The sequence below is a fragment of the Kryptolebias marmoratus genome, linkage group LG13, assembly GCF_001649575.2.
Source record: "Kryptolebias marmoratus isolate JLee-2015 linkage group LG13, ASM164957v2, whole genome shotgun sequence".
NCBI lineage: Eukaryota > Metazoa > Chordata > Actinopteri > Cyprinodontiformes > Rivulidae > Kryptolebias > Kryptolebias marmoratus.
In genome coordinates, this window is record NC_051442.1 from 38,756 (window position 1) to 63,542 (window position 24,787).

The 24,787-nt window shown below is 47.5% G+C and overlaps 6 protein-coding genes and 1 long non-coding RNA gene across 11 annotated transcripts in view; 2 read left to right on the plus strand and 5 right to left on the minus strand.

Moving 5' to 3' along the window:
- Nucleotides 1–3,406, minus strand: part of alg8 (ALG8 alpha-1,3-glucosyltransferase) — a 27,901-nt gene extending 24,495 nt beyond the window's left edge. For all 3 annotated transcript variants that reach the window (XR_005233964.1, XM_037979200.1, XM_037979201.1), the window contains exons 1-7: nt 3,303–3,406; nt 2,320–2,398; nt 2,019–2,212; nt 1,732–1,841; nt 893–960; nt 244–370; nt 43–146 (exon numbers count right to left, since the gene is read on the minus strand). Coding sequence is in view for 2 of the 3 variants with exons in the window: in XM_037979200.1 (XP_037835128.1) it covers nt 43–146; nt 244–370; nt 893–960; nt 1,732–1,841; nt 2,019–2,212; nt 2,320–2,398; nt 3,303–3,388 (768 nt within the window). In the remaining variant the exon portion in view is untranslated. The remainder of the gene's footprint in view (nt 1–42; nt 147–243; nt 371–892; nt 961–1,731; nt 1,842–2,018; nt 2,213–2,319; nt 2,399–3,302) is intronic.
- An 847-nt stretch (nt 3,407–4,253) lies between these two features.
- ccdc90b (coiled-coil domain containing 90B) lies at nt 4,254–8,414 on the plus strand. 2 transcript variants are annotated; one of them, XM_017441852.3, is made up of 9 exons: nt 4,254–4,515; nt 4,893–5,012; nt 5,186–5,289; nt 5,370–5,471; nt 5,646–5,687; nt 5,826–5,897; nt 6,711–6,764; nt 6,866–6,980; nt 7,067–8,414. In XM_017441852.3, exons 1-9 carry the CDS (start codon nt 4,464–4,466, stop codon nt 7,120–7,122), a joined length of 717 nt encoding a protein of 238 aa, XP_017297341.1. In that variant the 5' UTR covers nt 4,254–4,463; the 3' UTR covers nt 7,123–8,414. The 2 variants fall into 2 exon arrangements, with proteins under 2 accessions (XP_017297341.1, XP_024858802.1); XM_025003034.2 differs by having other exon boundaries at nt 4,463–4,601.
- On the minus strand, nt 8,415–9,416 carry LOC108251510 (odorant receptor 131-2-like). The gene has a single exon (XM_017441853.1). The coding sequence runs from the start codon at nt 9,414–9,416 to the stop codon at nt 8,415–8,417; it is 1,002 nt and encodes a 333-aa protein (XP_017297342.1).
- A 2,442-nt stretch (nt 9,417–11,858) lies between these two features.
- On the minus strand, nt 11,859–12,235 carry LOC108251511 (histone H3.3). Its single transcript, XM_017441854.1, has 2 exons — nt 12,225–12,235; nt 11,859–12,144 (listed from the first exon to the last, which is right to left on the minus strand). The coding sequence occupies exons 1-2, from the start codon at nt 12,233–12,235 to the stop codon at nt 11,859–11,861; spliced, it is 297 nt and encodes a 98-aa protein (XP_017297343.1).
- Nucleotides 12,236–12,734: 499 nt separating this feature from the next.
- pcf11 (PCF11 cleavage and polyadenylation factor subunit) lies at nt 12,735–22,116 on the minus strand. Of its 2 annotated transcripts, XM_037978891.1 has the most exons (18): nt 21,736–22,116; nt 20,028–20,153; nt 19,689–19,862; nt 18,828–19,064; nt 17,776–18,743; nt 17,531–17,705; nt 17,076–17,454; nt 16,850–17,002; nt 15,495–16,740; nt 15,305–15,440; nt 15,206–15,272; nt 15,000–15,128; nt 14,766–14,883; nt 14,011–14,194; nt 13,735–13,890; nt 13,510–13,602; nt 13,400–13,435; nt 12,735–13,317 (listed from the first exon to the last, which is right to left on the minus strand). In XM_037978891.1, the coding sequence occupies exons 1-18, from the start codon at nt 21,976–21,978 to the stop codon at nt 13,069–13,071; spliced, it is 4,869 nt and encodes a 1,622-aa protein (XP_037834819.1). In that variant the 5' UTR covers nt 21,979–22,116; the 3' UTR covers nt 12,735–13,068. The 2 variants fall into 2 exon arrangements, with proteins under 2 accessions (XP_037834819.1, XP_017297345.1); XM_017441856.3 differs by lacking the exon at nt 15,305–15,440 and having other exon boundaries at nt 15,521–16,740.
- A 1,047-nt stretch (nt 22,117–23,163) lies between these two features.
- Nucleotides 23,164–24,787, minus strand: part of ncbp3 (nuclear cap binding subunit 3) — a 5,757-nt gene continuing 4,133 nt past the window's right edge. The window contains exons 11-13 of the mRNA XM_017441850.3: nt 24,372–24,526; nt 24,110–24,292; nt 23,164–23,853 (exon numbers count right to left, since the gene is read on the minus strand). Of these exons, the coding sequence (XP_017297339.1) occupies nt 23,534–23,853; nt 24,110–24,292; nt 24,372–24,526 (658 nt within the window). The 3' untranslated portion in view covers nt 23,164–23,533. The remainder of the gene's footprint in view (nt 23,854–24,109; nt 24,293–24,371; nt 24,527–24,787) is intronic.
- The window catches only part of LOC119617568, a 1,599-nt gene continuing 1,467 nt past the window's right edge, over nt 24,656–24,787 (plus strand). The window contains exon 1 of the long non-coding RNA XR_005233899.1: nt 24,656–24,778. This is a non-coding gene — a long non-coding RNA (uncharacterized LOC119617568). The remainder of the gene's footprint in view (nt 24,779–24,787) is intronic.

Consider the following 24,787-nt stretch of genomic DNA (forward strand, 5'->3'; position numbering starts at 1 on the left):
GGGGGGTTCTGGTTCCGGTCCAACAGAGGACGTGGGTCTCACCATGACAACAAACGGACCGAAGGACAGAGCGAAGACCGACGTGACGATGCTGCCCAGAGCCAGCAGGCGCAGCGGGCTGAAACTCCTCCACCTGATGGAGCCATCTGCACAGAACCAAACAGAACCACGGGTCGATCAGAACCACGGGCCGATCAGAACCACGGGCCGGTCAGAACCCGGCAGAACCTCGTGAGGTGGTACCGTTGTTGTCCTGAGTGAAGCAGTAGCTCCTCAGCAGGAAGACGCCGTACGCCGGCGCCACGTACAGGAAGATGTGCTTCAGGTTGAGCAGGACGGCGAACAGCAGCGCCCCCTGCAGGTGGCGAGACTGGACAGGAAACAGGAAGTGATGTAACAGTTTAATCATAGCTGAGTCAGCATTCATGTCTTCTCAGGCTACATTTAGCTAATGTTAGCTTTTAGCTGCTGTTCTGCTTGTTTCAGCTTCTTCAGCGGTCACACTGTTTTCACTAAATGTTTCTGATTTTAAAACATTTTTACTGGAGACGTCAGCGCCTCGTTCTGACCCTCAGACCCGTTCTGACACTCGGATCGGCGCCTCGTTCTGACCGGTTCTGACACTCGGACCCGTTCAGACCGGTTCTGACGCTCGGACCCGTTCGAACCCGTTCGGACCGGTTCTGACGCTCGGACCCGTTCGGACCGGTTCTGACGCTCGGACCCGTTCGGACCGGTTCTGACGCTCGGACCCGTTCGGACCGGTTCTGACGCTCGGACCCGTTCGGACCGGTTCTGACGCTCGGACCCGTTCGGACCGGTTCTGACGCTCGGACCCGTTCGGACCGGTTCTGACGCTCGGACCCGTTCGGACCCGTTCTGACGCTCGGACCTGCAGATGTTTGGCCACCGACAGCAGCAGGAAACCAAACAGGAAGCCGTTGTACTGAAAATGAATGTCTGAGGAGGAAAACATGAAGAAAAATAACTTTTTGTTTTGTTTGAATCAGATGATCAGAACCTTTGACAGGTCAAAGGTCAACAATCTCAGTGCTGCCCCCTCTTGGTCATTTATTAGAATGCAGGTTTATATGGAGAGAAATATTTACAAACGTTTACATCATTTATAAAAGTGAAAACTGATCTTTTTGAATATTATAATCCACACAAATCTGACTGTTTTTACTGAACGGGTCTCTGTGCGTTCAAGCTGGTAAACATGTGAAAAACGTGAAAAACGTGATGACGAAGGAGGTGCCGCACAGATTGGGTCACGATGCGTTTGAGGACTGCAGGAAAGCTGGTTCATCTGATGTTGGTGTGGAGATTAGAGGACATATCTGTGATTTTTATCAGACTCATTTCTCTCCGGGGCTTTCAGAAACAGGAGCAGCGCCCTCTGGTGGAGACAAAAAATGTTTGTTCCAGTTCTGAATCAGAACCAAACTTAGAACTGTTCTGCTTCAAGAACCAAAACCAACTCAGAGCTGAAAAAAACAGTTTACCTCCAAGGCAGGGGGCGGAGTTACAGAGACCAACTACAACTCTGTAGGAGGTGAGTTTAAAAATACAAATAAAATTTTAAAAACCTCCTTATCTTAACTAAAGAGACCTGAAGCCTGCTTCTTCTTCCAACCAAAGCTGCAGGGGGTTGAATTAAAAACAGTTTGACACAAAAACCTGTCAGGTGTTTCATGAACCCAAACAGCAGCTGTTTGAGCTGAAGGATACGGTCGACGATGAAGAGGCCGAAGTTCCACAGCAGCAGCACGGCCAGGACGAAGGACGGTCGGCTCAAAACGTCCCGAGAGCCTCTCTGCTCCTGAACGCACCGGCAGCACCTGGAGAGGACAGAACCAATCAGGATGGAGGGACTGAAAACACCTGCAGAACTGAAAGTGGGTGAAAAAAGCAGCCAAAACCCAAAGACAGAGCTGCTGTTTAAAAGACTGGAAGGAAAATGAAAGCAGGACCGGATCGGGAGTTTTGGGGCAGAACTGATCAGAACCTGAACTCACTCTCTGACTGCGAGGATAAAAACACTGTCTGTGACGATGACAGACAGCCTCTGGAAGAGAACGGTGGACGGGCTGGCGTAGTTCAGGTTCTCCACCAGCAGCATGTTTCTGTCAAAGTGCTGCGCTGCCTGCGACAGGCCGAACTCGAACCAGGCGAACAGGGGCGGGTAGTCCAGAGTCCACTCAGACGTGTTCTGGAGACACACATCAGGACACTTTAATGATCTGTTTATAATCATCAAATCTCCTTCAACACTCTAAAAGAGCAAACAGGAGAGCCTGAAGTTCAGGTGGGACTGACCTCATGGTACCACCTGGACACTGGCAGGCTGTGTGTGATGGCCAACCAGTTCCTGTGCACCTCGAAGTCTGTGGAATGACTGAAAACAAGCAGGTAAACTGCAAACAGTGCAGAAAGACCAGAACGATAAACAATTCTGGGCTCGTTGACAGTGACGGAGCTGAAGTTGGCTTCTGATTCCACAGCTCAGTAAAGGGCTATTCTGCTGAATTTTCAGTGTCTGGATCATCTTTGATTAGCTCGAGCTCAAAAACTATAATATTTAACACCAAGTCATTCAGTGACGGAAGAATCTGTTCTTAGTGTTGATGAATTTACTGCTCCAGGTACCAGAAAGAGCACTAAAAGTGACCTTTTCTGAAGCTTCATGGATCAAAACCATGAAAAGATCTGCTTTCAGTGAACAGTCATTTAGTCCAGTTTGAACAGTCTGCAGATTTCAAACTGAAACCTGTTCCAGTCTGATTCAGACGCTAAAAGACAGAGAAATCCTCCGTTTTTCATTTTCTTAAACAAATTAAGGTTCCACGGATAACAAACTGTATTTTAAGGTAGGACAACCGGGTCCAGGTTGAATCAGATGAAGTATTTCAGAACTTGATGATCCAGAACCTAAACATTCAGAGGAACAGCCCTGACCCACAGAGCAGAAAACAGCGACATCTTCTGGCGGTTTGAGGAACAACAGTCTGTTAATAACACGTCAGGTTTAACTCAGAACAACTCTCTTATTTTAAATAAACCCGGATTATATCCCATAATACTCCCCGCTCCTTCCAAACTGAACCAAAAACACGACACAGAGCACTTTTCCTGTTATTATTTAATTTTAGGACATTTTTAGGCTCTGAACAGCTCTGACTGTTAGCCTGGAGGCTAATCTTCGCCCCTTCTGCTGTTAAATTATTGAATAAAAAAATAAAATATTTTTGTAAATTTGAGCCTCTGAGACTCATCAGCTCGTGGAGATTTTTTTTACTCACTAAGAGTTGATGAACAGACATTTAAAGAGAGAAACTCCCGCTGCTAACGGCAGAAACCAGCTCCAACTGCTCGGAGCAGCCGCCATCTTGAAAACAAGCTGATTTTGAATGGACGAACTTTATTGACAAAACAGAACCGAACAATACAAGCTGTGTTACCAGGGTAACCCTTTTCGGGGGGATTTTCTCAATAAAATTTTTCAATAAATAAAACTTGAAATAAATAAATCATAAATAAATAAACTAGTTGCTTTATTTATTTTTAATTTAGATCTATATTTAAATTAATGTTAGTATGTTTGTCTTCCAAGTAAGTAACATATTTAAGTGTAGAAACATTTTAGGTTACTTGAAGTTTTAACGTTAAATCTGAAAACCCGGAGCAGTTTAAAAATAATCACTGATTATAGTTTTGACTTGAATGTTTTGTCTCATCAGATTGTTTGAATTCACAGGTCAGATTTCGTCCTAAACGTCAGAATATTGTTTAAGTGTTGGGAGAAAAAAGTTGGAAACATGACAAATGAAAACTTTAATTAAAACAAGTTTCTTTTTGTTTGTTTGTGAGAAGTGTTGGAGCCTGAAACTGGAGGCTGTGCGGATGTTAATAAATATCTTTATTCAATCTGACATAAAACGAAACAAATGCAAGAATCCCTTTATTTTACTTTATTTGAGCTACTTTAGGGCTGAGATATTTATGGAAACAAATAACTTTTGTCAGATAAAGTAGTTTTTAAAGGACACAACATGTTTGTTAAACATTGAGTTTAAAATAAAAATAAAATTAAAGTACTTTAAAACTGTTCCCACCGCTGGGGGCGCTGTTTCTGAAAACTAGAGACGGTTTGCAAACACGTGACCTTTGTTCCGACTGTCCTTGAAGGCAACACCGTCACGTTCTGACGGCTCAACGCAATGACCTATTTGACCATATAAGTCATTGGCTCAACTGACCCAGACCAGATCCAGACCGGATCAGACCGGATCAGACCCAGACCCGACCCAGACCAGAACCAGTCCAGATCCAGACCCAGACCGGACCCAGATCGGACCGTGAGCCGGTATCCGGTCCGTCTGTACCCGTGTGCGCACGCGCGCTCAGTCAGACGTTTCACTGCTTTCCGAGCTTCACCTGAACACAACACGGTCACTTCCGGTATGAATGCGCTGCTGCGGCGGTTCGGCCCGCGGCGGGTCCGCGCGCTCAGAGGTGAGCGCGACCAGGCGGGGTTAAAGGTCAAACTGTGACCGTTACAGCTGTGAGAGTAACGGAGTACATTTACTCCGATGCTACAGGTGGTGTTTACTGCGCATGCTCAGACTCCAGCTGTCATAAACAACAGGATAAAAACTTTGTTTATTTGTTGTTATTTTACTGTAGGTTGTTTTTTTTTATCATTTTATTCTGTGGAGTTTTGGTGTTTTTTGTTGCTGATGTTTCAGGTCAGACTGAAAACTTTTAAACTGAAAAGAATCCACAGCTGTAAATCATTTCACACAAATGTTTGTTAAATCATTTCAGAAAAGCTCAGTTTGAATGTTTATGAGCCGCAGAATAAAACGGTTCCGGTTGTTCTTGCGTGGCAGGTTTTCACGTGGCGGCACCGCTGGCGACCTTTGACCTGAGGAAAGTTGAGCTGACCCCTCTGGAGCAGAGGAAGCTGACCTTTGACTCCCACGCTCTGGTGACGGAGCTGGAGAAGAGCGGTGAGTCCAGATCAGGAGGCTCTGAAGGCAGAAAGTTTTTCTGAGGGAAGATCAGTTTGTTCAGCTTCAGCTCGCCGAACAAAGTTTGGTTCTGGGTTTGAAGAAAACATCAGACTGGAAGATAATTAGTTCCTGGTGTTTGTTCTGACTCAGGTGAGTTCGTTCCTCTGCAGGTTTGGAGAAGCGTCAGGCGGAGCTGCTGATTTCTGCTCTGGTCACTCTGACCACGGCCAACATGGACATCGTCTACAAGGACATGGTGACCAAATCCCACCAGGTCCGAGGCAGCTGATTTTAGGACATTTAACTTGTTGTAGGTAAGTTAGAGAACAGAAGTGATTTTGGGTTCCTCTTCAGGAGATCGCAGTGCAGCAGATCATGGCTCACCTGGACTCCATCAGGAAGGACATGGTGATCCTGGAGAAGAGCGAGTTCGCCAACCTGCGATCGGAGAACACGGTAACTCCTCCGTCACACCTCAGGGTCGGTGACTTCCTGTCTGCATGTCTGCTGAAGGTCACCTCACTGAGCTGAATCAGCAGCTGCTTCACAGAAAACACAGCAAACAAACCTCTTTAAGTTTGAAGGTTTTGTGTTTCATGGTGTTTAAGAATGAATTCTCTGCTCCTGCAGAAGATGAAACGAGAGCTGGAGCAGCTGGAGAACAGACTGAAGGTGAGGAGATCTGACAAACGTCTCACCCAAAGTTCTGGATTAAAACTCCTGATCCGGTTCTTATTTCTTTACATTCTATAAACAAACAGATCCAAAGGTTAGAACCAGACCAGATTTTAACAGGAAGTTTGTGTTCAGGAGGAAAGTGAGAAAGTCCGAGCAGAAACCAAGCTGGACATCAACCTGGAGAGGAGCTGGATCTCTGACATGGTGGGTGTGTCTATCAGCTACAGGTGAGACGCTTACAGTTCGTCTCTCCGCCGATACCTGAAGGTGTTCTTCTTCTGTGTTTATTTGACTCATCTCAGGTCTAAAAAACTATTTACAAGCAGAAAACTGGAGGTTGACTGCTGAAGAAACTGAAACTGATTTATTAAAGCTAAACGAAGCAGACGCTAGCTAAAAGCTAAACGAAGCAGATGCTAGCTAAAAGCTAAACGAAGCAGATGCTAGCTAAAAGCTAAACGAAGCAGACGCTAGCTAAAAGCTAACTGGGGCTAAAGAAGACAACAGAGCCAGTAGCTGAAAGAGAACAATGTTCTTGAGATATCCACGTGTTTCTGTGGAAACATATTTGTAAAAAAAGTATAAAATTGGCAAAAAGAAATCAGCCATCTGCTGAATCAGCTGAACGTTCTGCTGAATCAGCTGAACGTTCTGCTGAACGAGCTAAACGTTCTGCTGAATCAGCTGAACGTTCTGCTGAATCAGCTGAACGTTCTGCTGAACGAGCTAAACGTTCTGCTGAATCAGCTGAACGTTCTGCTGGATCAGCTGAACGTTCTGCTGAACCAGCTGAATGTTCTGCTGAACCAGCTGAATGTTCTGCTGAACCAGCTGAATGTTCTGCTGGATCAGCTGAACGTTCTGCTGAACGAGCTGAACGTTCTGCTGAACCAGCTGAATGTTCTGCTGAACCAGCTGAACGTTCTGCTGAACGAGCTGAACGTCCTGCTGAATCAGCTTTCAGACAATAGATCCCAGATTTCAGCTGAAACGCGTCTAATCTGTGTTTTCTGTCAGTTTACGGAGCAGGAGAAGAAGCTGATGGAGGCCACATCAGAGTTCCATCACAAGGTAAAAACCAGCACCTGAGGAAGGTTAAAGGTCACACCTCCCTGCTTTAATGTGATTGGCTGGTTCTGATGTGTTTCCTGATGACATCATCACGTTCTCAGAAAGCTGACCTGGAAAACGACAACCTGGAGATCAACAAGAAGATCGACCTGCAGGTGGCCTCGCTCAAAACGCTGCTGGAGTCGCTGAAGCTGGAGACGGTCCGGTACCTGGCAGGTAGGTCCGGTTCGCTTCGGCCCAGTGTGACGGTTCTTCCCTTTAAATAATCTGTGTGACAAGAACCATGAGCCTTTTCTTTACAGCGACCATCTTCTCCTGCCTCGCTATCGCTCTGGGAGTCTACAGACTGTGGAGGTGATGGTCCACACCAGAACATCACCAGAACATCACCAGAACATCACCAGAACGTCATCAGAACATCAGCAGAACATCACCAGAACGTCATCAGAACGTCACCAGAACATCACCAGAACATCATCAGAACATCACCAGAACATCACCAGAACGTCACCAGAACATCACCAGAACATCACCAGAACATCACCAGAACGTCATCAGAACATCATCAGAACATCAACAGAACGTCACCAGAACGTCACCAGAACGTCATCAGAACATCACAAGAACGTCATCAGAACGTCACCAGAACGTCACCAGAACGTCACCAGAACGTCATCAGAACATCACAAGAACGTCATCAGAACGTCACCAGAACGTCACCAGAACGTCACCAGAACGTCATCAGAACATCAACAGAACATCATCAGAACATCAACAGAACATCATCAGAACATCATAATTAGAGCACCGAATGCTCCGATGACCTCTGGCACCACTGAGGCCTTGACTCTGGTTCCTCTTTCAGCCCTCGGTGTTTCTCCAGCTTCTTCTCTTGGGACTGCTACATCTATCACCGCTGCTTTCTTCTGGATCTTCTCTGTCACCTTGATGTCTGGTTGGTCAGCCATCAGCTGTTAGTCAGTCTGGATCTGGAAGCTTCACAGGATCTCCTCCACCCTCTGTGACTGTGGGACTCCAGTCCAGACTCGTACAGATGTTCCTGTTCTCTGTTCCAGCTGTTTGGTCATGGTGTTCCATGTTTCTTTACCTGCCTGCATCTTCCATCCTGCTGTGATGTGCTGGACTGTCTCAGGGACATCAGCCTCCATCTTGGGTCCTGCCTGGTATGATGATTAGTGTCTCTGTCTGTCCTTCAGTCCAGCTCTTTCTAGCTGCTGGTTGGGTTGTTGATTTCAGCCACTTCCTCAGTCTGACGGTGGTTCATGTTGTTCAGGGGCTTGTCCTTCCATGATGGTTCCTCTTCCTCCTCTTCCTCATTATGTTTCTGCTGCCTGAGACGTTCTCTGAGCAGATCATCATCAGAGGCTTTCTTCCTGATGGAATCCAGGATCGTGGCTCTCTGGTTCGGGACCCATTTTCCAAATAAAAATGTGCTCAAAGATCAATATGTAATTTTACCTTTTTACAGTACAAACAGAGAAGCAAGTAATGCCCAGTGGGCGTCAGGTTTATTGTAGTTATTATATACATTAGTTCTCAAAGATGTTATTGAAACGATCACATTGTTTTTCATGTAAAAATGTTCATTGTATTCTATGAAAGGTGAATAAACAGGTTTTGAAAGATAAATCACATAAATGAAGTTGGAAGTACTCTGATTTTCTCCTTAGCTGGTATATCAGCGATCAAAGATGGCCGTTTACACTGACAGCTCAGATTAAATATGAGGACTGATCGAATGGTCAGATCTCTGAGACCATAGATCAGAGAACTCAGACATTTGGGAAAAACAATAAGAAAAATATAAAGGAGAACCTGCATTTGCACAGCTTGAACCCGGTCTAGATTTCGGGAGACAACTATGAGCAATGAGTTGTGTATAGTTGAGGACATAGTTAGGCCCATCTGCAGCAGATGCAGCAGCAGCGTCCTACGAGCCTTATTGGCTGAAGCTTTGTTTGTAGAGGCTGAGCGAGCTGCTACAATGATACCAGTATAGGAGAAAATGACTGTCACACCTCCTAATGCAAACAGAAAATATGTAGAGACTTTGTCATAAAGTTCAGATACCGGGTCAACAAAGACACTATCTTTTCCACAATAGTCTGTCATCTGTGTGAGCTGCAGGTCAGGAAATGAAAAATGTAACATCATACTTAGCTGCACCATCGCATTTAGTGAACTGAAAGTCCAAATGACACAGATAGCCACTCCTGTGTTTCTAATGGTGATGATGGCACTGTGTCTTAACGGATTACACACTGCCACATATCTCTCGAGACACATAATCACCAGAGTGATAATGGAGGCACCATGTGTGAGATTACTGAATGCTGTTAGAGCTGCACACACAGGATACAGCATAGTGACTCTACAGGAAGACAGTAGAAACATCGACTGACTGTGAGCCAGCTGCATAGTATCTGCTAAAAGAAGGTTAAACAGAAGAAAATAACGAGAAGTCTCCTTAAACATAGCTTTACTCCTCAAAGTGTATAACATGGTGACATTAATGAGAAGAAACACACAGCATGGCAGCGTTGTCACGATGGAAAAAAACACAACCCCCAGAAGTCCCTGACGCTGTAACTCTGCAGTGCTGTTTGTCTGGTTTTGTTTTGTGAAAGACATATTAGGTAAACAATAAATGTACCTGAATCTGTAAGTCAGGAAAAACACATTAAGACAATAATTATTCTAACCACTGAAGCAAAGACCGTTAAAAAGCTCATATCCTGAAGGTCTACATACTTCTGCTGCACACCGAATTAATCAGAGCTGTGAAGTTCAACTACCAGTCGATTCTATTTATTTGATCAGTACACACACACACACACACACACACCTTCGTTCTGTTGTGTATGTAATACTGAAATGGTAACCATTAACAGTTAATCACGTGCTAAAAAGAAATGTTCTTTACAAGCCAGAGAAATATGTAAGTAAATTTACACGAGGAGCCAAGCACCAGCAGCTGCTGGTCCACAGAACTGTAAGACCAGACCCACACACCTGTGCACTGCCTGGACTGACTACAGGAAAGCCTCTGACTGCCCCACACATGGATACTGGAGGGCTTGAAACTGTATAACATCAACAGGACACTAAGATCCTTCATTGCAAACTCAATCTTTTCTGGACAGAGATCTCTGAGGTTTTCACTGGGATGTGTTGGAGCCAGTCTTCCAGTTTGGGGGTCACAGCACCGAGTGCTCCGATGACCTCTGGTACCACTGAGGCCTCGACTCTCCACAGCTTCAGTTTCCTCTTTCAGTCCTTGGTGTTTCTTGAGCTTCTCGTGCTTCTTCCTAACGTTGCAGTTTGAATGTCTACATCTATCATCACTGCTTTCTTCTGAAGCAGTGGCAGTTCTTTCTTCTGTAACCAACCAGACACCAAAACGTCTGGTGAAAAGAACTGTTGAAGAATCTCTCATAGACACTGCATCATCCTCCAATTCTTGATTCCATTAGCTGAAGGGTTCCAGACCCCTCAGAAGCTGTCACCTTAATTCTCCTGAATGACTTTTCAGACAAGTTTTTGACCTTAACTGATCCTCAGTTGACTCTCGGGTTCATGCCATCCTTCCACGGGTCTGATCAGGAACACTTTATCTGCTCAGCATTATTTCCAGGGAAGACCTTCTCCAGTTCAGCTGGACCACAGGACGGCACCTCAAAGCCTTTTCTCCTGTTGATGAGTAAAGCAAGGTTTGGTCTTTAAACTGATGCAAGTTAATAAACAAAACTTTTCACTTCTAATCTGATTCTTTCTCAAACTAATCTGACAATCTGGCAGAATTATTAACATTCTTCTGACCTAAATTTCAAAGTAAAAGACTTATCAAAACTCATCTAAACTGTCCGAAGTATTGTAATGCCACAGTGTTATCTGTAATTTTACTGACTTTTAGGACCATTCTAAAGAAATTCTAATATTAAAAAAAAAAAGGGAGTCCACATACAAACAGGTTTTGGTAAGAAAAACAAAACTGATTTTTAAGATGCTTTTAAAAGTGGTGCTTTTAAAAAAACACTAAGAAACCAGAAAGTACTGTTCAAGAAGAGACAATATACAAGATCAAAGCACAAAGATCAGTTTAGGGACGTATTCAAGAGCATCCTGGTGGATTTCTTCAAAACTTAAAACATTGTACACTGTAAAGTCATACCTTCAGTTGTCAGTGCAATATAAAAAATATATATTATTTGTTTTTTCATTTAGCTGTGGCTAGAATGTAGCTTACACCATCAGTTTGTGAATGGGTGAATGACTGATTGTAGTGTAAAGCGCTTTGAGTTCCTTGGATTAAATAAACCACTATACAAGTGCAGACCATTTACCATTTAAAATGTCATTATAGATTACTATAAAATTATAAATAATAATTTAGATTATCTTTTATTTTTTATCTGGATACTAAAAGCCCAATAAATATCTAATTTGCAAAAGGTTAGAAGTAAAACTTAGAGTTCTTCTAAACTTTCCAAATGATGAGGAGTCCTTGTTGTTATGGAAATATTGTTTTTCAGTTTGGTAAATCAGTCTTGGTGTAACAAAAAGAAATCTCACCTGAGACCAAGTCTCTGGAGAAGTCATTTAAGAGCATTAAATATTCAAACCCTTACTGAATGTTTCTGGTAAATATTGAGAGCATAAATTACCCCCGTGGGTGTTTATTAGTAATCTTAATGAGATGTGAATGAAGTGCACTTCTTTGGGAACAAACTAAAGAAAAGTTTAACTAGTTTGTCTGGTTAACTTGTTGAGCAAATAATTTAAATTGTTGTTAAAGTTGTTCTGTGTAACAATGTAGATTTTATTGTGTTTCAGTTTGATAGTTTTCTGTCTGTCTAAGCCAGGGGTCTCCAACCCTGGTCCTCAGGGTCTCCATCCTGCAGGTTTTCCTTGTTTCTCTGCTCCAACACACCTGATTCAGAGGTTAAATCACCTCTTCATGTTCTGCAGAAGCCTGTTAATCACCCACTGATTCAGATCAGCTGTGTTGGAGCAGAAGAACAAGGAAAACCTGCAGGATGGAGGCCCTGAGGACCAGGATTGGACACCCCTGGTCTAAGCCCTCTCTCCGCGGATCCTGCGGGCCAGCTGGATGTCTTTGGGCATGATGGTGACCCTCTTGGCGTGGATGGCGCACAGGTTGGTGTCCTCGAAGAGCCCCACCAGGTAAGCCTCGCTGGCCTCCTGCAGAGCCATGACGGCCGAGCTCTGGAAGCGCAGGTCGGTCTTGAAGTCCTGGGCGATCTCGCGGACCAGGCGCTGGAAGGGCAGCTTCCGGATGAGCAGCTCGGTGGACTTCTGGTAGCGGGCCTGCAGCTGGCTGAGGTTCCTCAAGGTTCCTCTGCAGATATGTGGGCCGTAGTTGAGATTATTTGAGCTTCTGGGACGTTAATCAGCTGCTCATGGTTGTAAAAAAAACACCTTGTTGTCATGGTTACACATTATCACAAATATCCAAAAGTAAAAAGGTTTCAGTAAAAGTACTGTTTCTACAACCATCTGTGAAAGAATGGGTCGCCCTCAGGAGTTAGTGGTTTTAGAGACTGGGCCATGTAAAAGCACAGAGTGGCTCAGGAACAGTTTCCATGGAGACGATCCTTCCATCACAGAACGTCTGTGACGAAGTTCTGCTGGTTTCACTTCAGAAATCTGAGAATCTTCAGTTTGATTTACTGACCAACAAACAGCATTTCTGTTTAACTTTAAATAAGCTGCTGCTTGTCTTTAAGTTTCTATTAAAACATTAATTTTTTAAACCATTTCCTTCCTGGTTTGTGTTCAGTTTGAGGAAGTTATAAAATAAATTTTAATAAATGTTTTAATGAAAGGGCAGCATGAAGGGAATAAAAACAGGAGCAGGAAGTTTAAATCCACTGAAACTTTATTTTTATTTTCAACCTAAATGACAGTAAATCAAATTTCACACAAAAACATTTTTCAGATTGTTTTTATTGAAGAAAACCAAAGAAAAGACGACAGCGGCCTCAGCAGACAGCTCCTCTTCAGTCGTCCAATCAGATGCTGCTTACCTTCAACACCTGCGACTGCTCGTCAGGAAATCCACCAATCAACCGATCGATCAGCGTAACTTAATCAGCGTTAGACCAGAGTTACAAAAAATACTTTAATTTATAAATTAAATCATTTACAGCTGTGAAGAAACCCAACAGCAGACCGGAAATGGCCAAACAATCCAAATACCAAAATGTATTCAAGTCGTAAAAAACTCTTCATCCCCGACGGGACGAAGAGGAGCAGCAGCTCGTCACACTTTGTCCTCGGTCTGAGCCGGGTCCGCCGGACCCTCCTGGTCCTGATCCCGGGCCACCTGCTCCTCCTCCTCCTCCTTCTTCTGAGGAAGCTCACACGCCTCGCTCTGCACTTCCTGTTTCACCGCTGTCACGTCGCAGGAAGTCACCTCCTCCTCCTCCTCCTCAGTCTTGATGAAGGCGCCCAGCGGGTGTTCGGTCAGCAGCTTGCTGGGTGACGGAGTGACGTCCAGATACGAAGACGTCTGTGGACACGGAAGACGTCCACGGTGAGAAGACGAGACGATGAAAGCCGGAAAAGATCAAAAATAATTGACAGAAACTTACGTTTTTATAGTCCTCGAAGCAGGCGGGGTGGAAGTTCTGTGGAGAGAAAACAAACGTGTTCACATGTTCACTTCCTGCTGAAGGTGTAGAGTGAAGGGGCGGGGCCTCACCTTGTCGTCGACCCTGATGGCGTTCTTCAGGAACCAGTCCTCCTCTTCCTCCACCCAGTAGGTCTCAAACGGCTCCTGACAGATTTCACACGACTGCACAGAAAACATTTACATGTTGCTTTTTGTTGGATTGAACTCTGCAGACAAATATTTAAATATCGCTGCTCCATCTTCAGGATAAGTTTGGGATCAGTCCTGACGGGCGCTGCCACCTGCTGGTCTCACCTCTCCCACCTGGTCCTTGGTGGCTCGGACGCTCTGGAACTCCTTCTCCTTGGCGGCAGCCTGGCTCTTCTGCACCTCCTCCTCGTTCTCCTTCTCAAAGAACTGACTCTTGGCTCGCTCCTCCAGGTCAGCGATCTCCTCGAACTCGATCCAGTCCTGATGGGTCAGACAGGAAGTGAAATATAAAAACCTGCAGCTTCCTGGTTCCCAAAGCATTTAACCAAATCAAACAGGTGTGCACGTCTGTTACAGGTGTGTGCGTGTGTGCGTACTCACCGTCAGGCTGTAGTACCAGCGGCGGTGCGTCACCTTCTTGCTCGCCATCTTGCCGGCGTGGTTCTGCCTGAAGTGCCAGTCCAGGTGGTCGGCGTACATGTCGGTCTGCGCGGTGGTGAAGCGCATGCTGCACAGGCAGCACTGATTCCCTGAGTACAGCTTCGTCACCACGCTCTCGTAGCGCCTGGAGGGGACACAGAACGAGTCAGAGAGGTCCAACAGAACCCGGTTCAGCCCGGAAACGAGTTTTCTGTGGTTCTGAACCCGTTAGGTTCTGCTGGTCCGGTTGGCCCCGTGTTGTGTTTGTGACGGTGGATCCAACTCAGGGGGGTCAAACCCAGAGACACAAGGGCCAATCACGATCAATATTTATGAAAAATTACATAAATTATTTAGTTTTAGAGGAATTATATCAAATCATCCATATAGAAATATCTTCTCCCAGTTACAGATTATACAGAATTTAGAGCAAACAGACAAACAGATCAACCTTCAAAAAGCAGCTTTTAAAACAGACAAAAACCTGATCATACACAAATTAAAACTTTATATTGTCAAGAGAAAACTTCACTAATTAGTTTCAGTTTTTAAAAGCAAAATAAGAACCAGAGACTCGATCTGTCCCAGACTACAGGGCCGGATCTGGCCCGTGGGCCTTGAGTTTGACACGTGTGATCTACCTGAACCTAAAGCATCGTGTTTTTGTTTGTTTGTGTTTGTTTATGTTTGTCCCGCTGCGCCCCGTGGGAACTCACTGCTTCATGTGTTCGATGCTGAAACTGGTGAGATCCGGGAAATCGTCCTCCTCCATCTCTGGCTCCTCCTCCTCCTCCTCCTCCACAGGCGGCGCCGGAGCGGCCGTGGAAGACGACTCTGCAGAGAAAACAAAACAGCCGTCACACCTGGAGGCGCCTCAGACGACCTCAGACGGCCTCAGACCTCCTCAGACCGCCTCAGACCGCCAGCAGGAGCAGGCTCAGCTAACTCACCGGGGGCGGACGCTGGCGCAGCATCCGGCTGAGACGACGGTTTGATTATTCCGGTGGAGATGAGTTTGGACAGCAGGTCGTTGACGTCCACCTGACCGAAGTGGTTCTCTGGAGGAGCAACCGGATGAGCTACAGGGACAGAAACCACTGGTTGATGACATCACTTCCTGTTTCACTTCAGACAGCTGGGATGTTTAAGAACTTACTCTGCGGTCCGAAAGGCACGGGGTTCTGAGGCAGGAAGGGCTGGTTCAGGTTTCCCATCAGGTTCACCTGGACAAACAGAAGCAGCAGGTGATCAGAACCGGCTGTGGATCAGAGGAACCTTTGAACCCAGACCGGCTCAGACGGGGACTCACCGGCTGTGGATCAGAGGAACCTTTGAACCCAGACCGGCTCAGACGGGGACTCACCGGCTGTGGATCAGAGGAACCTTTGAACCCAGACCGGCTCAGACGGGGACTCACCGGCTGTGGATCAGAGGAACCTTTGAACCCAGACCGGCTCAGACGGGGACTCACCGGCTGCTGCATGCTGACAGCAGGGGCCGCAGGGTTGTAGAACGCCCCGGGGCCCGGCTGGCTGAACGGGACCGGCTGCATGTTGAAGGATCCTGCCGGCTGCATGTTGGGCCCCGCGGGGAACTGAGGGTTCAGGGGTTCCGGGAAACGCTGGGGGCCCATGCCAAAGTTCTGCTGGGGGGCCATAGGACTGTCGTAGATGGGCGGGGCCATCGGCTGCAGGTTGGATTGGGGAGCGAACCTAGGGGCCGCCTGCTGGCCGGGGGCGTAATCGAAGCGTGGGGGGCCACTGGGCATGTCGAACCTGGGACCCAGCTGGGCAGGCCCCTCGAAGCGGGCGGGGCCAGGACCGTCAAACCTCATGGGACCCATCTGGTTACTGGGCCCCTCAAAGTGTGGAGGCCGCTGCTGCTGGAAGCCCATGGGACCGGGGCCCATGTTGTTGAACCGACCTGGCCCCTCAAAGTGCTGAACAGGGCCCTCCAGGTGGCCTGACCCCCCTGCCTGGCCCTCATACCTGACAGGGGGCTGGCCAATGGGAGCCCCAAACCTGCCAGGTCCCTGAGGGGGTCCATCAAACCGTCCATCTCCTCTCATTGGGCCGTGAGCCATGTGGGGCCCGTCACAGGGCCCGGAGCCATCAGTTCTCTCTGCCAAGTTGTGATGGGGCGGGCCCCCACCGTCAAACCTGCCGGGCCCCGGGTGATGGGGCCCATCAAACGGCGGCTCTTCGTAGAGCCCGGAGCCTTCATACCAGCCGGGTCGGTGAGGCTTGGAGGGGCCCATGTAGCGTGTGGGGGGTTGTCCTCCGTCGTGAGGCGGCGTGTGTCCCGGGGATTCTCCGTGTGGATGGACAGACAGGGGCCCCCCGCGAGGCAGGCCCTTCAGGATGGATTTGGGGGGAGGGAGAGGATGGGGGACCTCCAGGGGCCCGTCGTCTGAGTGTTCACTGTTTGGACTCTCGAAGCGTGGGACCGGACTCATGTCCGCTGAATCCTTCTGATGCAGCGGAGACAGGCGCTCCCGCTCAAAACGAAGAGGCGGAGCCTCCAGGCCACCTGGGCTCGGGCAGTTCCTGTGGCCCCCGGTGCTGGAGGGGGCCCCCTCTGGTCTACGAGGCTCAGCTGGGGGCCCGTATCTCCGCGGGGTGTCGTAGCTGCTCTTCTGCTTCTCGTCGTACAGCTGGCGCTCCATCAGCGGCGACGTCCACTCCCGCTCACCTGGACACAGACGGAGTAAATTCCTGCAGGTCAGTGAACGCGTCACACCGGACAGAGCTGCGTCTCTGCAGCCCGTCACTTCTCCACACCCTGACCTCTGAGGACTTACTGGTCTCTCGTGATTCTCTGGGGTCGGCTCTCCTCCTGAAGCGGAGTCCTGGCAGAGACTTGAGCGTCGGGAACTCTTTGCCGTGGTTGTACTCCTCGATCATGGGAGCGAGCGGGGGCCGTGGCTCGTCGCTCTCTTTGCTCCTCCTCTCACCTGTCAATCATCAGACACGTCAGCGACCCTAACACACTCCGAGCAGAGACGTCTGATGGACATTTCGTCTTACCTGGTCTGTCCCGCGGCGGTCGGCTGTACGAATGTCCGGCATTCCGACCTTTCTCTGCTTGGTCCATATCCCTGATGTCCTCCGAAGCGTTCTGGGTCTCCTCGGCTGAGACCCGGTGGTTGACCTGCGTCTTCCTCAGCTTAGACTTGTGCTCGTAGTAAGAAAGCTCTGCGGCATCCATGGCGTCGTGGGGGCGGGGCTGAGCAGAGGGAGACAAGCTCAGCAGAGACTGCTTCTTGACGGGGAAGTCTTCGGCTCCCTCCCAGCCCTCGGAGTGCTGCTGCTTCTCCTCCTGATACTGGAACAGGTGTTTTATCTGGTGGGCCATGTTCAGGAAGTCCTCCTGGGAGATCTCGCCGCTCTCCAGACGCTTGCTGGCCTGCAGAGACACGAGTCTTCAGAAAGGACATGGGGACAGAGAAAAAGGACAAAAAGGATGAGCTCTGTGGACTCACCCTCCTGAGCAGGTCCTTCTTGGAGGCAGAGTTGAGGACTTCAGGTATCTGCAGATTGGGGTCCACGCTAAGGCGATGCTTTGGGGTTCGGGGGGTGCCGGGACGAGTCGGGGTGCCGTACCCTTTGTGTCTCGGAGGCGCAGGCTTCATGCGAGCTTCCTCCAGCAGCTTGAGGCTGGACACAAACATCTGTTCAAACAATCGATTCTGACAAGAAACACATAAATAAAACAAATAAAACTCACTGTTTGTTCTCCTCCCAGCCGCTCCTCCAGCGTTGAGGCGTGTCCTTGGACTCCTTGCCTCCCCCATCATGTCCTCGGGGGGAGTGAGAGTCTCTGGCCTCGGAGCGGCGCTCCTCCGCCGGCCTCTTTGGCCTTCTGCCTTCTGATTGGTTCTTTTTGAGAGCGAGCCGGTCCTCTCGGCCTGGTTTCCTGTGCTGCGGCTCGTCGGCTCGGACCCTGCGGGGTTTCCCGGGTTTGTGGGAAGGGGACGGAGAGCTGCTCCGGGCTCGGCTCTTGGGGGAACGCCTGTCCTTCCTCTTCGGGGAGGCGGTGGGGGAGCGGGACCGGGAGCGGGTGCGCTTCCTGGCGTGGGTTCGAGCGTTGCCTCCGGTTTTAAAGTCGGCCTTCTCGCCGGCCTCGTCGCGGTCATGTTTGGCCATGGAGCCATTCACCAGTTTGGCCTTGTTGGTCCTCGGAGGCTCGGGTCCCCGCGGAGCCTCGTCTCGCTCCTTTTTGTCGCTGCACCGTTTCTTGTCCTTCACCTCGTCCTCTTTGGTCTCTGCAGGTTTGTCTTGTGGGCGTTTCTTCAGCCTGGGATCCTTCTTCGTGCCCTCAGTGGGTTTCTGAGGTTCAGCCTCCACCTGTTTGATTTTACTTTGGACACCTTTGGTCAGAGGAGACGGAGACTTGGACTTGTCGTCTAGAACATCTTTCCTGGGGGTCCTGGTTTTGTCCTGTCGGGTGGATTTGTCCATCGGTTTCCTGTCGGGAGTGATGAGGGGACTCTCCCTCTTTGCAGCTAGTTGTTCTTTAGCCGGGGGGCCGATGCGGTTCAAACGGGGGTCTCTGGTGGAAGGTTTAGGGTCAGTCTGGGTCTGGGGGGGGATCCAGGGTCGGATCACAGGAACAGTCTGGTTGACGGGCTTCGACAGCAGGCTGGACGGTGCAGGAGTTGAGACTGTGGACGTTGGTGGTAGAACAAATCCAGCCTGCAGAAAGCAAACATCAGATGTTCTGCAGCTTCAACACATTTACATCACAACAAAAGCACAGGGGGGGTCGGAGACGCCCACCTGTCCCATCAGCTGAGCTTTGGTCTGCTCCAGCTCCAGCTCGATCTTCTTCTGCTGAAGCTCCAGAAGCTGCTTCTGTTTGGCCAGCAGCTGCTGCCGGATCAGCTGCTCCTGGGTCAGGCTGGACTGGTTGATGGCGCCGGGCGGCTGGGGGGCCGGCGCAGGAAGCTGCGCCGGGGTTGCCGCCGCTGCAGGAGGCTGCGCCGGGGCCGCCTGCGGAGAGGACGGCTCCTCGGACTGAAGACAGAATCAAAGTTCAGGGTTTCAGAGACGGTCCTTCAACTAAAGGCTGACGTGTTCAGAGCCACCGGGGGGTTCTGACCACGGCAACAACAATCCTATTCTAAATCAGAACCATCATCTTCTCCCACCGACTGGACCGACCAGAACCCAAAACATCCTTCAAATATGTCAAGTAGTAATTCATCACCTCAGCAGGTGACCTAAACATTTAAATGTAAACAAAGTATTCAGTTATTGCAGCTTTTTAGGAATAATTAAATCTTTCATGACCAGAGCTGCAACATTCTGCAGCTTTAAAGTCAGAAATTAAAGGGATTTAAAAACATCTGCAGAAAATATATTAACTTGAGTTCACTGCATCACAAGTGGGACACGCAGGGACAGGTGGGACAGGTGGAAACAGGGACATGTAAAAAGTTAAGCACTAAACAGTTTTGTAGTGAAATCAATTTACTGAAATTAGTTTTATGTAAATAAAACAATAAGTTAAAATGATGAACTTTGTTGTAAGAAAGAAATTTGACATTTTCTGGACATTCATTTTTCTGTAAGAGGAGCGGTTTTAATCATCTTCAGACAGAAAGCCCGTCTCTACCCCTCTCCAGCTCGATAACACACCTGCTTTAGAAACCTGGGGTTGACGTGGATGGCGGGCGGCGGCAGCGGCTTGATGGGCCAGGCCGGGTCCTGAGCGTTGACCCGGACGTCCAGCGCGTACAGCTTCTTCGAGGGGAAGACTTCGTCCCAGGTGGAGCGCAGCTTGAACAGACTCTTCCGGGTGTTTTCGTCCACCTACAAACAGAGCAGATGCTTCTGTGTCCAGAGTCTCAGAACATCTCCAAGGTTTGTTAAGAGCACTACGTCATGTTGAGTCAGAGAGGAGCAGAGAGCAGGAGACGTGACACAAGCAAGCGACACAACAAACATTAGGACTGAATGTTTACAACAGAACTGTACCTTTTCAAAGACACAAATAAATGACGTGATTAGGTTTTTAGCAAACACTGCAAGGTACTCTCCTCCAACATTCTTCACTATGGAATCCACTAAGTACAAAACGGGAAGCTTCTCGTTGGCCGGGGCCTGGAGCAGATGAAGAGAACTCAACAAGTTTAGAAAACAAACAGAGTTAAAAACACATTTCACAACTTTAAGATCACAACTTTAACGCCCCGCTGAGGCCAAAAAATATATTAAAAAGGAAGTTTGGTTTGTTTCATCTTCATCCGGGAACAAAAAAACTGTCCAGTCTGTCCATGAAACGTCCTCCTGACGAGGACAGGAAAAACAAAAAGTGTCCACGATCCAGAGCGGGTTAAACCCCGAATCCAGTCCTCGGGAACAGTTTTACCTCCAAAGAGGGTTCTTCTCCTTTAGACCCTCTTTGTACTTTACCCAGACGGCCCAGTCCAGTTAACGCACCCAGTTTAACAGTTAATAAAAACTGATTCCTCTTTTAATCTGAAACCGTTTTTAGTCATTTAAACCAGAGTAAGTGGAGCGCAGTCTGAACGAGCTGCGTCAGTAAAAACCAGAGTCAAACCAAGAAATAAAAAATGACAAAAAGCACATTTCACATTTTTTATTATCAACATTTGAACCATTCAATCACATTTCAGGAAATCAAGTGAGTGAATCCATGCAGAGATGCGTTCAGGCGTCGTTGGGCGTCAGCATGCTGGGGGGTCTGACAGTTTCCATTAAAACACACTGATGTGGTCTGGATTCAATCAGAACTCAGCTGATGTTCTACAGGTTCCACCAGAACCGTAAACCTTCACTTCACCTGAACCGAGGATTTTAATTAAAAAAGCTCTTTATTCTTGTTTTTACTGAATAAACGTTAAAGGGACAGTGTGAAAAGTTAAAGAAATATCATCTTACCTGTTGCAGATAGCTTTTTGAAAAACACCAGTTCAGGAAAAAATAAAAAAAGTTATTTTCTGACCGGATGGATGAGCTCAGGGCTAGTCTGAACAGGAAGACGATTCTGACGACAGATTAGTAATTCTTTACACTGATGATAAATTAAAGTTATTTACGCTGAAGTAACATTATAAAGGGTTAAATATTACTGCTCATATGAAACGCTTTAAGACGATAAACATCTACAACAGGTAAGATACTTACAGACAGCGAAACCTACTGGTTTTAAAAACACACAGTGTTGATCATTTAAAGTAGTTTAGTTTTCATTTTATGTGTGTGTAATTATTTATAAGTTCTGCTTTTAAACAACTAATTTGTTCTGAGTTGACAGTTTTTAGTCCAGTAAAAGTTAAAAACAGGAACAGGTTCTTTGTTGACCTGGAAACGTTTGGAAACGTGAACTGCGTGTTTTAACCTCTGAAAATAACTAAATATTCTTTAAAATCATCGTTTAAACCGTAAAGAAAGTAAATTAAAACGTTTTCTGTTGAACCCGAGACCACATCAAGTTAAAACCTTAAAACTGCGACGACTTCCGACAAGATACCTGAGGCAACCTGTCTGATTGTAAACAAATTAAAAGTATTAAACGAGTTTAAAACTTTATTACATCTTAAATGGAGTTAAAGGAAAGCAGAGCCGCTAGAGAGCTAATGCTAATGCTAACCAGAACAACAACGCCATGTTCCACCGATACAGAAACTGGGAAATAAAAGTATGCTATATTCATAAAAACCTTGCTTATTTGTGCTTCAATAATTGCCACGATATCCTTGGCGAACTGGACGTTTTCCTCTGCCAGGATGGTGAGCATGTTGATGTGCGGCTTGCTGTTGAACGTCAGGTCTTCCAGGGACGACTGGTACTCTCGACAGGCGTCTTCCCTCGCCGCCGCGTCGTCCATCTTCGAGCTCAACGACCCCGGGAAAACTACTCGGTCCTGACTGATACCAGAACCATGAATCAGCAGGCAGTCCATGAACTCATCCGGCTAACTGTTCGGCCACGACTCGATGACAAAAACCGCCGGCTTCGGGGTTTATTCAGCCGCCGTCGGTCACTGTTCTTCGTCCCTTTCGTTAACAAGAAAATGGCGGCTGCAACTGTAGGCCTCCTACGTCACGTGACAGAGTTTTATACAAACAGTGACGAAGGCTCAGCCCTATTGGCTGGCTCCAGCTAGTCTTGTTCGGGGTTTAGGATCTGATTGGTTGGATGAAATAACAGTCATATGAAGGAGCCAATGAGAGAGAAGCAGCTTGTGGTTATGATTACATAAGAAACGGTGAAATGATTACCCAACACAACATGAGGCGACCGCGTGGTCCTTCCTGCTACACTAAATATATATTTATCACGTTTAATTTGTCCTAATCCATCTGTCAGATCAACTCTTTATCATTTCAATTATGTTAAACTGCAGAAATACTCAAATTAACAGACTTATTTACCATCTGTAAACATATCGTACACAAATAAAATCTCTGAAACTAAACAATTCTTTAATTTCAGATATAAATAATCCTGATAATACAGTTCTGGTTAAACAGATCCAGTCCTCATTTCTTTATATTTTTCTACTAAACAGCCAAAATTTCTGTATTTTTTAAAATTCCTGATCAATAGTTGTTTGGACTTTAGTTTCATTTATTGAAAATGTACGATCGGAGGACCACCATCAGCCACAGATGGACCTTCTCAGAACCCAGACCTCAACATCATCATCGAGAACCCTGGAGAACCGTTCCTGAAGACTAAATAAATCCAGAGTTTGTTAGTTCAGCAGGAGGCCAAATCTCAACTCTGAAGCTCGTCAGAATGATAGTTTAACCTTGTTTTTATTAGTGATTAAAGAAATTGTTATTTTTATGACCAAAACCATCTGAGATGATGAACGGAGTAAATCCACCTTCAGACTGAGGTCGACTCGTTCGATCTGAACCAGAAGTTTCAGAAAAGTTAAATAATCCCATCACTGCTCTGACAGACGGGAGGAAGTTAAACTTTCCTGGTTTTCTGGTCAAATCAAACATCTGATCGTCTTCAGCCACAGCAGCTCAGGAAAGAGGGATTATTATTGTTTTTAGTCTGCCAGCTCCACCTGGTTGTAGGTTTGAATTGTTCTGTATGTTCCTGAATCTGAAAACAATCATCTCATCACAGATCAAACTTCAGCCAGCTCTTTAATGTCACCAAAACGTTTAAAAACAAACATGAGTCCAGATTCAGAACCGCTGCAGCTCAGAGTTCATGAGTCCCTGAAGGAAAAACGAATCATTTACTCACAGGAAGTGATAAAAAAAAACATGTAAGAAAAGCATCAGAGGACTCCTCTCAGACAGGAAGTTGAGTCTGTTCCAGTTTTCTGGCTCTGAGAGGAACAAGTCGACACTGGACGGTTCCTCCACGCTCGGCGCGGCGGAGAAGAGGCTCCCCAGAGTTCAGCTTCTCCACTCAGGAATGATGGCTGATGAAACCAGGATGCTCCATCCTGTCAGGAACGAGGAGAGGAGCTGCGCAGACGCCGCCGAGTCTCAGGCGTCCGAGTCGTCGCTGCTGTCGCGGCTGATCTCGATCTGCAGCGACGGCAGGTTGTCCAGCCGACTCTTCTTCAGCTTGTGGGTCAGACGGTCCTGTTTCTGTTTGATCATGGCGCCCCACACCTTCTGCAGCGTCGAGTCGTCCTCCTCCTCTTCTTCTTCCTCCTCCTCTTCCTCCTTCTTCCCCTCGCCTTGTCTCCTCCTGCCTCCTGTCGAGGAGGAGGAGGAGAAGAGCCCCTCAGAGCGGCCACCGGCGCTGCTGTCGTCGGTGTCGCCGCCGCCGGAGCCGAGTCGGCTCCACAGACCGCCTGCAGCTGCAAACAAACAGGAAGTCTGAGTTTCTGACAGAAAACACGTTAAATTACGACTAAATAAAACAAGTTTAAAGAATAAATCTGAGATAACAGGTCTGAATTAATTGTTTTATTCTTGTGTGAACCCGTCAGGTGTCAGTTTGAAGCTTTTTGTTTAGGTTTTTATCACGTGAAATAAATAAATTAGTTGTTTTCTCTGCAGCAGAAACAATGAATTAAGTTGAGTTTACAGATGTGCGTACAGATGTTTTCATACCCGTCTTCCTGTCTTTGGAGCTCTTTGAGTAGACGACCCTGTTGTCCTGGCTGGCCACGCCCAGTCTGCTATGCACGCCGCTGATTGGCTCTCTGGCTGGAGGCGTGTCCTGCGAGGAGACGGGAGACGGGGAGCGTTGTTTGTCTGGAGAGTACCGTCTCTTCCCCAGTCGCCGCCGGACATCTGAGGACAGTTTCAGGGACTCAGAGGAGTCCAGGTTCTGGACCAACACCTGGACCAACACCTGGATCTGTCTGCTCACCTGTCTTCCCACCGCTGGCCACAGGGGAGCGCTGTCTCGGCTTAGACTGACCCTGACCCTGTCGCTTCTCCTCCAGCAGCTGCCGGACGTCCGTCACCTTAGGGGGAGACAAAGACTTGGTCCTGGTCTGTGATCCCGACCCACCGATCCGGTTTCTGCCAGAGACACAAAAATCTGCATTCAGGCTCAGCAAAGTTTGATTCATTAAACAAAATCAGATTGTCAAGGTGAACATCTGCAGACAGGTGTGTAACTATCTGTAACCAGGTGAGACCAGGTGTAACCAGGTGAGACCAGGTGTGAACCTCAGTAACCAGGTGAGACCAGGTGTGAACCTCGGTAACCAGGTGAGACCAGGTGTAACCAGGTGAGACCAGGTGTGAACCTCAGTAACCAGGTGAGACCAGGTGTAACCA